Genomic DNA, 13,207 nt, shown 5'->3' with positions numbered 1-13,207 from the left:
TTCTGCGTCCATCTAGTTTCTGCAAAAGTCTAGTTGCTAAGACAAGAATCAAGATTTTTTACCGGTAATAGTCATTGTGCATCTCCCGGCTGGGAGCATGGAAAGGGTTTTATAAAAATAAAAATAAAAATAAATAGGCAGACAGGTTATTTACTCACTGCCTAGTTATAAACATGATGTGGATGGTATGAAGGGTGACATGAGTATGAATGAGTTAAAGTGCAGAAACTTAATGCAACGTATTCTCTTTCTCTCTCTCTCTCTCTCTCTCTCTCTCTATACACACACATATATATATGTATATATATAATTTTATTCTTATATTATTCTATTCTTATTATATATTATTCTCTTTTTTAATTTTTTTTTTGATTTTTTTTTTTTTTTTTTATCTTATGTTTTTTTATTTTTGATGTTCCCAGTTTTGATGCTGCTACCCCAGGTGCCCCCCAGTTGCCCCTTGGGGACAAAAAAAAAAAAGTTTTCTTATTCAGATTCTCTTGACCACATCAGGGAAAATCACAGCACCAAAAATAAATACGCCAAAATTGTTTTTCGTGAAATCGAATGAAACTGAACTCTCAATTTACTTACTCGGTGTGAAATCTGACCCTGTTTGATTGAAGGCAAAAGTGATATTCTTGCAGGATCTTCTGCAGCTGCTCTGATAGCTCACATAGGAATGTTCTGGAGAAAGGGAGCTGACATCGGTTTATTTACCAGAGCGGGGAACTCCTTAGCAACAGTCATCCAGGTGGATCTACCTGCAGCCGTGTAGATGCGCAGGTTCATTCACGACCTGTTGCCATCTAGTGGAAGAGCAGATCATTGCTCTGCCTGTCGCTGCCTGCATAGATAGACGCACAAATACTGGCGTTGAATGAATCATTTTTGGACCAATCGGGTGAAAGCGTGCGTTTTTCCACGGCACAGTAATGTGCAGCTGCTCAGAGGTTTGGAGAAGATCCGGGCCGTCTCGCCAGCGTCTCCTCCGGCTTTCCTTTCCTTCTGGCCGATCGTCCTCTATCTCACTGCGCGCCTGATACTTTTCTCCACCCGTTCCAACCTGCTCGAACCCGTTTCTTCACTTCAGGACGACTCGTTTTATCTTGTCTTGATTTAGCTGGAATGCCACCAACTGTCTTTTCTGTTTCCATCCTCGAATCGTCGGACCTTTTGGGAAATTAATACAACGCTGTGCTAATTTACTGTTAATTTTCTGATTTCAAATACTTTTTAAGGAGTCCAAACAGCACTTTACTCATCTAAAGAATGGACAGAGCTTATACATTTCAACTGTATGTCTTACATTATCGCATCTCCTTCACAGGTTAAAGTGCCACAACAAATGCACGAAAGAGGCGCCTTCATGTAGGATATCATTTCTCACGTGTAAGTCAAACTTATTCTATCAATCTAACTGAAACTGTGCATCTATTGCAACATCTTCTGTTATCAGGGACAGTCCACCGAGCGGGAAAATACACAGTAAAGTCCCCAGTTGTGAATTTGAGAAACCTTATTTTTCACCCAGACAATGTCCAGGCAAAAATCCCTGTAGAAGGTTTGCCTATTTGTCTATTTTTGCCAATTATTCTGCTAATTATGATAAAATTTTTCATTTGTCAAGTTAACTTGACAGGCATGGTCATAATCAACCCGCTTCACCGAAGGTGATTTAGTCGAAGTCTCTCCCGATGATTCGCCTGAATTTTATTTGTAAACTGATGCAGTTTTGCTATTTAGAATCGTTTTTGTATTTTGATTCGAACAGCAGTAGCCTTCGCCTCTGTCTGCAGTTATCGGTGACTCATTGAAATAGAGAATGTTATTAGTACAGCGATCCCTCGCTATAACGCCGTTTACTTTTCACAGTTTGGCTACTTCACGGATTTACGTCGTGCATTGTGTTCTGCATTCTGATTGGCTAAAAAGTCACTCCGCTTCTTCTCTACCTGTGCGTCAATAACGTTGCAGTTTAATATGTACACGTACGTAAAACGGCTTGACAAATTTACATGACGTACGTGCAAATTCTCTTGCAATTTCAAGTTTCTCTAAAACCCTTAATGTTGACAAAACGTTCTGGAGCGACAAAAGGGCCCAAAAGGCAGCGGAAGATGCTATCTATGGCATATAAAGTTAAACTTCTGGACATGCTAAGGGAAGCTAAAAGCTATGCGGCTGTAGGTCGGCATTACGGAATTAATGAATCTTCCTTCGTTCCATAAAGAAGGAAGAGAAAAATATAAGGACGACAGCAGCGATGTATAACAGAGTATTTAATTATGTAATAATTGTAAAAAAAGATAAAGGTTTCTACTTCACGGATTTTGCCTATCACGGGTTCCTTTTGGAACGTAACCCCCGTGAAAAACAAGGGTTTACTGTATTACATTTTTACCAAATATATTCACGGTCTCTTTGCTTTGCAGTACCGAGGATGCGCAGGGCAGAGTCGGTGCCGTCGGATATCAATAATCGTATTGATCACACGGCAGAGATCCCACTACAGTTTGGTACGTTACCAAAGGCCATCACTAAAAGGGTGAGTCCATGTTTGCGTCGTGTCAACTATCATTTCTATTACTGGATGTCACTGACTCATGGAGGTCATCTTTCACATTGGTGTGTGTGTGTGTGTGTGTGTGTGTATATATGTCTGCGTATATGGTGTGTGGGCATGTTTGTGTGTGTGCATGTTTGTATATGCGTGCATGTCTGTGTGTGTGCGTGTATGTTTGTGTATATGGTGTGTCCATGTGTGTCCATGTGTGTCTCTGTGTGTATGTGAAATGTGTGTGTGTGTGTGTATATGTGTGTTTATATATATGTGTGTGTGTGTGAGTATCTTTCTGTGTATATATGGTGTGTGTTCATGTGTGATTCTGTGTGTGTGTGTTCATGTGTGTGTATCTGTATGTGTGTCTGTGTGTATGTGGTGTGTGTATGTGTGTGTATCTGGTGTGTGCATGTGCGTGTGTGTGTTCATGTTTGTGTATCTGTATGTGTGTCTGTGTGTATGTGGTGTGTGTATGTGTGTGTATCTGGTGTGTGCATGTGCGTGTGTGTGTTCATGTTTGTGTATCTGTATGTGTGTCTGTGTGTATGTGGTGTGTGCATGTGTGTGTGTTCATGTTTGTGTATCTGTACGTGTGTCTCTGTGTTTGTGGTGTGTGCATGTGTGTTTATGTGGTGTGTGTGTGTTTGTGTGTGTGTGTGTGCATGTGTGTGTGTGTGTGTGTGCATGTGTGTGCGTGTGCGTGTGTGCGTGTGTGCGTATCTGTATGTGTGAATGTGTGTGTGTGTGTGTGTGTGTGTGTAAGCAGGATCCTCCCCCTGCCTTCATCCACCTGGACTCCAGCAGCAACCCTTCCTCCGCCACCTCCTCCACGCCGTCGTCTCCGGCCCCCTGCCAGCAGAGCGACCCCCCCAGCGTGAGCGCCACTCCTCCGCCCCCCTCCTCCCCCTCCGGCTCCCGGGACGACCGCTTCAACTTCCCGGGTCAGGGTTCTGCCGCGACCGCTCGCCACGCGCACGCTGCGCCGTGCACAGGTTTCATTCATTCGCTGAGTGTTTAGCCTCAACTTCCTCTTTATTCTGACACGTTTCGCATTTCAAATTATTTTTTAATTGTTTCAACGAAATAAGCATCGTGTCAGTTTAAAAGTTTGTTCGCAGCAATTGATTCAATTCAGTTTTTCCTGCTAAATGTAATTTTATAACATTCTTACAGCACAACATGGATGCACTTACCTCCTTAGTGAATATTAATGATCAGTGATTTTAAAGATATTGATGAAGAACACTGAGTGACAAGCCTTAGGAGGTGAACATATTAATGCTAGGGTTATTAATAAGTGTTAAATAATGATTTGGACAAAAATATGCCACTTATACGCACCTCATTCATAGTGAGTAGCTGTGCATGAAACTCGATTTCGGTGTAATTCTGTGTATATTTAGTCAGTTAAATAACTTGTCTCGGCCTAAAAGTGACTGGAATTTGGTCTTCATTAGATGAGTGTGAAGTGAAAAAATAAACCAACACATCAGCAATTCATCCACTTTTAATTCACATCATGAAAATGTCCCCAGCAATATTTCAGTTTTAAACATTTCAAGGATATTTGAGAGGCCTTTAAGTGCTTTAATCATTGAGTTACAGCCGCAGTGTTAAATTGAACATCCTGGTGGCCAAAAGTGATGTCTGACCATCGCAGAAGAAAACTTATAATGACCGATAGACAACCAGGCAAATGCATTAAGTAATAAAGTGTAATAGAAATAACAATTTACCCATGGATGTTAAATTTCCATAAGTTTTCCCTGTAAATCAGCATTGCCGAGTCATATTCATTCATTTCCAAGCAGAAGTTCCAGCCTCCATCTACATCTCTGGTCAACACTCAAGCAGCTCCTGCGACTCCGGGTGAGTGTTGATTTTAGCAGCACATCACACACCTCCGTGTCATCAACACACACATTGTTTATCAACTTATCCCTCGATATCGGTCTTCTCTCAGAGTATCCCAGGAGCTTGTCACTGAGACACAGCCCATAGAGGCGGAAGAAAGAGAGGTAAGTGCCGGCATCATCACATTGACACAAGGAATCGCCTTTATTTAATGTGTTATTTACTGTTATTCTTTCTTTCAAAAAAAGAATCTAGTTGTATTTCCTCCAAATATACAAAATATGGAGTAAAGGTCGTAGATGCAAAGTCCTGGTTTTAGGTGTTACACACCTTTCAAGGTATGGGTTGAATTTCACCTGGCCATAAAAAAAGGAAATAAGTTGACGTTATTTCACCTTATATTTCAGTATTTATCTGATCATTTAGCTGTGGGTTCTCTACTTCCCTGTATTTGTCTTACAAAACACAGCTTTGAGAATGTTAATAGAGAAGAACAGAGATGGCCAGAGGGAGCCGCATTGTGTTTTTGAAGACCAAGAAAAAGCTTATGACAGGGTGCCAAGGGAGGCACTCTGGTCTTGTACGAGCAAATCTGGTGTGGCAGAAAAGTATGTTAGATCGGTGCAGGACATGTATGCTCGTTGTGAGACAGTGGTACGGTGTGCTGTGGAGGTGACGGAGAAGTTGAAGGTGGAGGTGGGACTCCATCAGGGATCAGCTCTGAGCCCCTCGGTTCTGGCCATGTGCAGAGGAGGGGTGGAGAATATAGTGCAGCAGGATGCTGGAATTGGAGGTCTAGATCGGGGTCGGCAACCCGCGGCTCCTCTTCCATCTTTACACTGCATCTCCGAGTGGCTTGGGAAAATAAATCATAAATATTTAATTGAAGAGTATTTCATTTGTGTTAATTCCTTTTTTTTTTACTTTTAGCTTTAAGTTGGAAGATTATTGTGATCTTGAAATATTAAATAAAATTATATTAATTATTTTACGCCGCTCAAAATAGCGTCACACTGGCGGAAGCCGGTATACCCGCCAGTCGGTAAAGTCCTGATTTGGAGATGCTGTGCGCAGAAGTTCAGGCGCAGAAGTCCCATAAACCAGGTAAAATAAATATTTATGAAGATATTTTGCAAATATTTATTTTTTATTGTTTACTGACACAGTGATTTTTTTTTCCCGATTTATTTTTAAAATTCAGGTCAAGGCTCCGCTACACGCTCTGAAAGCCCAAAGCTCAAAATGAGTTCATTACATAAATCAAATTTAATTTCCTCCGTAATACTTTGTGAATTTCAGAAGCAACACACGACACACTTGTTTATACAAAGTGTAAAGGTAATAAAAAGCAATATATACAGTGGTACCTTTATTTTAGACGTCTAAAAGTAATTGCGGCTCCCAGTGTTTTCTTTTCCGAGGAAACCGGGTCCAAATGGCTCTTTGGGTGTTACGGGTTGCCGACCCCTGGCCTAGATGAAGATCTCTGAACGTAGTGAGAGAGGATGTGAAGGTAGTTGGTGCGATAGAGGAGGATCCACAGAACAGGGTTAGATGCAGAAGGTTGATTCGCTGTGGAGACCCCTGAAGGCAAAAGCCCAACGAAGAAGAAGAAGATGGAGCCATCAGCCTTTAAAATTACGAGGAGCCAACATTTCGAGATGAATCCGGACACTCACAAGGACACCGTCTTGTTTCTGCCAGTGTCAGGAGGAAGACACCGAGGAAGACTACCCCGCTGAGGACGAGGAAGCCGCCGATGGACGGACGAACCTCCCCGGCGAGGACTACGATGAAGACGGGCTGGAGGACCTTCCCTCTTCCATCCGTCTGCGCGGGGAAACAAAACGCTGGGGCGGCGCCATCTCTCGCAAGGCCAGCCAGACCAGCGTCTACTTGCAGGAATGGGACATACCGTTTGAGCAGCTGCAGCTCGGAGAGTTGATCGGCAAAGTGAGGACCGAGATTCTCTTCAAAACTTGGAAATCTGTCGCAAGATCATAGAAATAGTGTTGATTAACATGGTGCCCCTGAGCTAGTTCACTATACTGACAGGTCAAAATGAAAAACACAGACTTTGGTGAAAGGATGAGGTAATGCAAAGGCATATTGGAGAAAATATTTGAGAAAATGTCACGATATTAAGAGAAAAAAAAGTTATAATTCATGCTAATATATAGTTTTATGTCAAAGAAAAGGATGCACCCACAGACACAACCAGACACACACACAGGATATTAAAAAGACCAGGATTAACAGTAATATGTGACTTCTTGCATCTATTTTAGCTCATACACTGTTGAAATTATGATGTAATTAAGCCCCGTGGATATAATATTTACAAACATTATTATAACTTTTCATGCTGCTCATTTCCTTCTTTATTGGTGGCGATAATCAATAAGTTGCTTTCAGTTTTAAATCCTCAAATGGTCAAATAAATGTATTTATACAGTCTTGATTTAGTCACATAACATATTTTCTTTTCTTGTTAAAGTACAACATTATTCAATTAGAGGTCATAAAAAAAGCTGTTTATCCTTTGTTTTAACTGATTTAGTCACATAACATCATTCCTTTTCTTGATAAAGTACAACATAATATTATTAGATGTCATTTAAAAAGCTGTTTATCCTTTGTTTTAACTGATTTAGTCACATAATATCATTCCTTTTCTTGATAAAGTACAACATAATATTATTAGATGTCATTTAAAAAGCTGTTTATCCTTTGTTTTAACTGATTTAGTCACATAACATCATTCCTTTTCTTGATAAAGTACAACATAATATTATTAGATGTCATTTAAAAAGCTTTTTATCCTTTGTTTTAACTGATTTAGTCACTTAACATTATTCCTTTTCTTGTTAAAGTACAACATAATATTATTAGATGTCATAAAAAAAGCTCTTTATCTTTCTAACTGCACCGGCACATTAAAAATGCGCTTCACTCAGGTCACGCTCAGCTTCATACATATGATTCACTGCACATCGTGAATTTACAATTTCAATTCATTTTCACTGTTAACCAAAAAATAGGTAATTTAGTTGTTTTTTTTCCAGATATGAGTAAGTATTGCAAGCTGCATGAACTGTACACTTAAAAAAGAAAAAAAAAAAAAAAAAGAAAAATAATGATGGCAGCCAACCCCTGCGTTTCCGGCGCTGCAGGGCCGCTGGGGCAAGGTGCACCGGGGGCGCTGGCACGGGGAGGTCGCCATCCGCCTGCTGGAGGTCGACGGCAACAACCAGGACCACTTGAAGCTCTTCAAGAAGGAGGTGATGAACTACCGTCAGACCAGACACGAGAACGTTATCCTGTTCATGGGCGCCTGCATGGCGCCGCCTCACCTCGCCATCGTCACCAGGTGCGGCCGTCGGAAGTCCTTTGGTTTCCTCCACAGCAAACCAAAACGTGCAAGGTGTAATTTGGTCGTCTCTTCCAGTTTCTGCAAAGGCGTGACGTTATACTCCGTCGTAAGAGAGCGAGGTCACCTGTTAGACATCAATAAGACCAGACAGATCGCCCAGGAAATCGTAAAGGTACGTTAATAAAAACGTGTCCCAATATGTAGGAAATGTGTATCGGCATTTAACGATTAACGTTTATCGCCAGACTAAACCAAAACGTGACCTAAAAACGGTTTTCGAGATGCCGCTTTCCGGCTGGTGGGATTCATTTAATCTTATGATTCAGACTTTAAAATGTTTTCACAGGGAATGGGTTATCTGCATGCCAAAGGAATCATTCACAAGGACCTGAAGTCTAAGAATGTGTTTTATGATGCAAACAAAGTGGTGATTACAGACTTCGGCCTGTTTGGCATGTCTGGTGTGGTGCAAGAAGGCAGGTATAAGTGACAAGATTCTTTTAAATCATGAGCTTTGGGTATCTTCTGCGCAATTGTTGTCGTCTGCATTCATCCCATTTGTGTGTTTTGTCTATTTAGAAGAAGTAACGTGCTGAGGATACCTCACGGCTGGATCTACTATCTGTCCCCAGAGATCATTCGAAAGATGAGCCCGGACGTCGACGAGGACCAACTTCCTTTCTCTAGAGCTGCTGATGTTTACGCTTTTGGGTAACAAGATATATTGGTGTTTTTATGCAAAACCCATCCCTTTATGACCGTCAGCTCTCCCGTCTGACATTTAAATCTTCGGTCTTTTTCGGGGAAAGAGTTTTTCGCACAGATGGAGCTTGACTGTCTACGTTATTGCAGTCAAATGTCGCACAAGGGGAAAATTGGGATCCACTCGGTCAAACCACCGCCGTGTTTTATTCAAGGATTTTCACCTGCCGCAACACAAGTAGAAATGGTTTTGGAAACATTGACTTCCACAGGCTTTCCAAGTTAAGATCAAAACACTGAGTATCCGGCACAATGTCCGGCACAATCGACCCCCATTAGTTTATTGGTGGATGTTCTTCTCTACAGAATGCAAAGAGGAAAAAAAAGAGATGAAAAGAAATTGAAGGGCTAACGGGCAAATCGTGAATTGGAAAATATATTTAAGGGAAATAAAATGCATTTTGTGGTAATATCCTTAAACAAAATAAATGAGCTCAAAAGAGCTCCACAGAAAATCGAATGTATTTTTATGCTACGCTATCGTTGATTTGTGTTTGTTAAACAGGATACAAAGAACATCTCAGTTTTAAGGAGCGCATGTGAAATGCATTTGTTTTAAATACAACAAACAACTGCACTGATACGGTTTTGCTGGTTATCTTTTTGCTCCGTTTGAATTGTGGAAATTAGCGGATTCATTCGTGTTCTGATGAACCGACACAGCTTCCGAGCGCAATTCCATGGAAGAAATCGTTGTTCCCTGAGAAAGGAACGTCACCTTTTACGCCGGCAGACTGGAGGGAATCATGCTGTTTCCTGATGGAAGCTGTCGTCTGATTTTCCAGCACGATCTGGTATGAGCTGCAGGTCCGAGACTGGCCGATTACAAGCCAACCCGTGGAAGCTAAAATCTGGCTGATGGGCAGCAGCGAGGGCATCAAGAAGGTGCTGACAGACGCCAACCTTGGCAAGGAGATCACGGTCAGTCCAATCTTTCACTTTGTCGCAAAGTGTTTGGGGTCGACTCATCATCCGGTCGACGGGAAACACACTCGGGATGCACGAGATGCAGTAACTCAGAACGCGTTAAGAGATGGTCTGAGTTATACAAAGTCCTGCAAATAGATTTTCACTTTTATTCAATACTCGCCGTAAATCAAGAAACGCCTGTATACGATGAGGTCATTTAAAGCAAGGCTCTTTAAAATTCAGCATAAAATTCAGGGTCCTAGTAAGTTATTTGTGAATAAAAAAGGTTGAACTCAAAGAGAGAAAATAGGGGAAAAATAAAAACGTAATAGACGTCATTTTAATCAAGTGTATTTGTTCAAACATATGGGTGTTGCAAAAATTTTGAGAATTTTTTGCATATATTGTTTCTCTCTCTTTACACATAAGCAGGCACTGGATACACATAAACCGTTTCCATTTAGTGAACAAACATCAACAAAAATGTATAGAAATGTCAAACATTTATGTTCATTTTTACAGCGTAAGCACATGTCATTGAATGCACGTTGATATGTACTGTCATTTAAGCGTTTTGTATTCATTTTTTAATCATTTTTTTTTATTTCGGATATTTCCTTCCTTCGTAATCTTCTTTATGCGGCCAAATGCTTGCATATATTTACACGTATACATTTTGCGGTACTCTTGTGACTTGCGTTACAACATTTGCCGTCACCGTCCGTAAGGATTCCTCTCCCGCTCATATTTGAGCATTGAATGCTAAATGTCGCTTCCAGGATATCCTGTCGGTGTGCTGGTCCTTCCAGCCGGACGACAGGCCGACCTTCACCCAGCTGGCAGCCATGTTGGAGAAACTTCCAAAACTGAACCGCCGACTGTCTCACCCTGGACACTTCTATAAGGCTCCTGAGTATGTACCCTAGGACAGCACAGGGAAGAAAACCCTCTCGCGTCATTTTATCCATCTGTAAAAATCAAGAAAGGAAAGTTTGAATGCAACTCAAATGATTCGATAGCAAAGTCGTAAACAAAAAGAGGGAAACGCGATGAAGCGTTGCGTTTTATTTTTTACTGTCTGAGAAGGATCAAGTAAGACATTTTGCTTTAGCTGTGTGATTTCTGACTTCCAAACCTCTTTCTCTCTCCTTCCTCCCTCTATGATCATCTTCCTCTGAATGCCGACCTCCATCTCCTCACTCTTTTTCCTGATCACCTTTGGGACCTGCTGGTTTTTTTTCTTCTTCCTATTCCGTGCCTACGTTTGCGCGCAACTCTTTTTTTTTTTTTTTTTCCCAACCTTTGCGATTCCCGGCGGCGAAGGCCCTGGGATCATCGTCACTGCCTGAGAGATCACGGCTCTTACCCGTACAAGTTCAGCAGCTGATGGACACATGGACGCAAGAAATTATATCTTAGATGACACATTTCAGTGAAAAAAAACAGGATTCCACACTGCCCCGCTCCTGGATTTGATATCTTTGTTTGTAAAATATAAAGGAAGATCCAGGCAGAGCCGACCAAATGTTGCCTTAAACCTGAGCGAAGCCGTTCGGCTGCAGGGCCGAATCTCCTCGATTATATTTACTATATTTTCTAGACAAAACGTCTTCTCAAGGATACAGAGTGACGGTTCCACTTGACCCGAATCGAACTCTGAGCGTAAATTTGAGAAAAAAAATACTTACTTACTATTTCACAAGACTTTCTTGCAGTAGTTACTTGATATTTGTGAAAAAAAAAAAAGCTTTTTTAATGACAGGAAGCTTAAAATATGTTTTGCATGGATCAACATGTGCTGGTCCCTTCGCACTAAAACACACAACACCTGACCTGCAAGTTGAAGGTTTCGCTTTTTAAAGCGACATCCCGAGGCTCAGGCTTGCTCCTGACCGATGGAATAAAAACGAGGGAATACCAGCGATATATATTTTATTTTAATTCGCGAGTCAGTCGCTCATCTTAGTAAAGAGCTGGAACGATGACAACATGTGACATCAGAATGGCTGCTATTCGGACGAATTTTCATTTCCTTTTTCTCTCAAGGACGTATCAGGCTTGTTCACAGCCTCTTCCTGTTAATCTGTGTCACTTCCTGCCTTTTTCAACCAACTTGCTGCCTAACGCCCTACGAATGTACTTGTTTTATGAATGTCTGTTTTCCTCGATTAGATAATTCTGCCGAAATCAGGCGATTCAAGGTTGCCGAAGGCGTGAAGTTTCCTTTTCAAAGGGTTGGATCGTCCGCATTTCGTTCAGCGCCGATGGAATTCAGAGTGGTTTTAATTGAAGCGCCATTTATCAATTTTAATGAAAATGAAATCATAAAATGACTGTAGCGTCAAGAAACTGTGACGCAAAGTGCGGCGCGCTAAATATTACAATGAACTCCAAGATAAAAACGGCAGTTTGAAGCGATCACACACTCACTAGCGTGTCGTTGCGCAGACCTCCCAAAGTAAACGTTATTTGATATTATTTGATATTATTTGTTCTGCAGAAACGCTCTGCTTTCATTCAGCGCTAACTGGGAAATTGCCGTTTGTTTTGGTCGTAAGAGCAACAAAGCAGGAACCCAATATTATATGCCTTTAAACAAACTTCAAGCGATAATAACTAGATATGTTTTATTGTGATGTGGAAAAACAACCCTTTAAAAAGTCTACTTTCCAGCAACCGCTGCCTAAAGACACCTAGGTTTCCACCCGCCATCTAACTGCCAATCCTCCAGTCGCCGCCTGCGGAAAAACGGGCTATTTCGGCCTATTTTAGTTGTTACAAAAGATAAAAAGATACCCTTGGAAAGCAGCAACTAATTGCAAAGAATGAAAAATTCTGAATTAATTATTGAAGGGAGAGAGACGGTGTATTGTTTGCCAGGCTGTCATTTTTTCCAAGGATAAGAAGATTATATCTTAATTAAAGCGTCAGTGACATTCACAATCATCCCAAAAGATGATAGATGGATCACATATCAGCCACTTTTATTAAGATTTGCGATTTCCTTATAAAACAAGAGACATGTTTCTTCCGTAAGAACGCACTTAGCGATTGACTTCAGTATGTATTTGCATATTTTGACGTGGAATTGGCTGCGATGCATCGCAAGCAGGCGTGAACAGGATCTGAGCTGCACTGTCGTGTTGAGAAATGATTTTAAATACTGTCTTCTAAAGAAATGTGACTTCACCCCAACTGCATGTCCTCTGGGCATTGTTGCTTTGCATTGTTATTTGTCTTGTGTGTGTGTGTGTGTGTGTGTGTGTGTGCGTGTGTGTGTGTGTGCGTGTGTGCATGTGTGTGTGTGTTTTCTCAGGCAGGAGTACAATGTGTGTTCACTAAACAGGACTGTGAGCCATTGCATATATGTATATAACCTGCAGTTGGTTTTATTTAATGTGCAGTTTTTTATAGCATTTAATAGGTACTTATATGGTATTTATGTAAACTTTTTAGATGGTGTAGATGATCATTTGGTGTTTTATTGCTGTGTTTTATTTTTAAAGAGGGTGGAGAATGATTTGTAGAATGTGTCTTACAAAGGATGCGGTTACACGTGATGTGTTTTTTACAGTGAACCCATTAAAAGTGACCCCTGGTGATCAAATGGACTGTTTCATCTCTCTATGTTACACGGGGTTGACAAGGATTTGTTTGAAATTATCTGAAATGGAAAAAATGAGAAAAGTGTTGGATATTTGGTTTGCAGAAGCTCCTGAATACACAAAGTTTGTCATTTATGTTAT

At 41.0% G+C, this 13,207-nt stretch overlaps 1 protein-coding gene across 1 annotated transcript in view; it reads left to right on the top strand.

Moving 5' to 3' along the window:
* The window catches only part of LOC147235175 (kinase suppressor of Ras 1-like), a 42,752-nt gene extending 29,684 nt beyond the window's left edge, over window positions 1–13,068 (top strand). The window contains exons 7-19 of the mRNA XM_086177852.1: window positions 1,331–1,392; window positions 2,436–2,548; window positions 3,330–3,504; window positions 4,375–4,432; window positions 4,527–4,581; window positions 6,122–6,370; window positions 7,591–7,787; window positions 7,866–7,962; window positions 8,137–8,270; window positions 8,370–8,501; window positions 9,338–9,473; window positions 10,241–10,374; window positions 10,785–13,068. Of these exons, the coding sequence (XP_086033978.1) occupies window positions 1,331–1,392; window positions 2,436–2,548; window positions 3,330–3,504; window positions 4,375–4,432; window positions 4,527–4,581; window positions 6,122–6,370; window positions 7,591–7,787; window positions 7,866–7,962; window positions 8,137–8,270; window positions 8,370–8,501; window positions 9,338–9,473; window positions 10,241–10,374; window positions 10,785–10,848 (1,606 nt within the window). The 3' untranslated portion in view covers window positions 10,849–13,068. The remainder of the gene's footprint in view (window positions 1–1,330; window positions 1,393–2,435; window positions 2,549–3,329; window positions 3,505–4,374; window positions 4,433–4,526; window positions 4,582–6,121; window positions 6,371–7,590; window positions 7,788–7,865; window positions 7,963–8,136; window positions 8,271–8,369; window positions 8,502–9,337; window positions 9,474–10,240; window positions 10,375–10,784) is intronic.
* Window positions 13,069–13,207: the final 139 nt, after the last annotated feature.

Source organism: Fistularia commersonii, chromosome 3 (assembly GCF_037954325.1).
Source record: "Fistularia commersonii isolate RoL2024-O1a breed Wild chromosome 3, RoL_Fcom_v1.0, whole genome shotgun sequence".
NCBI lineage: Eukaryota > Metazoa > Chordata > Actinopteri > Syngnathiformes > Fistulariidae > Fistularia > Fistularia commersonii.
Note: the sequence above shows the minus strand (reverse complement) of the source record. Positions and strands in the feature narration are given on the sequence as shown.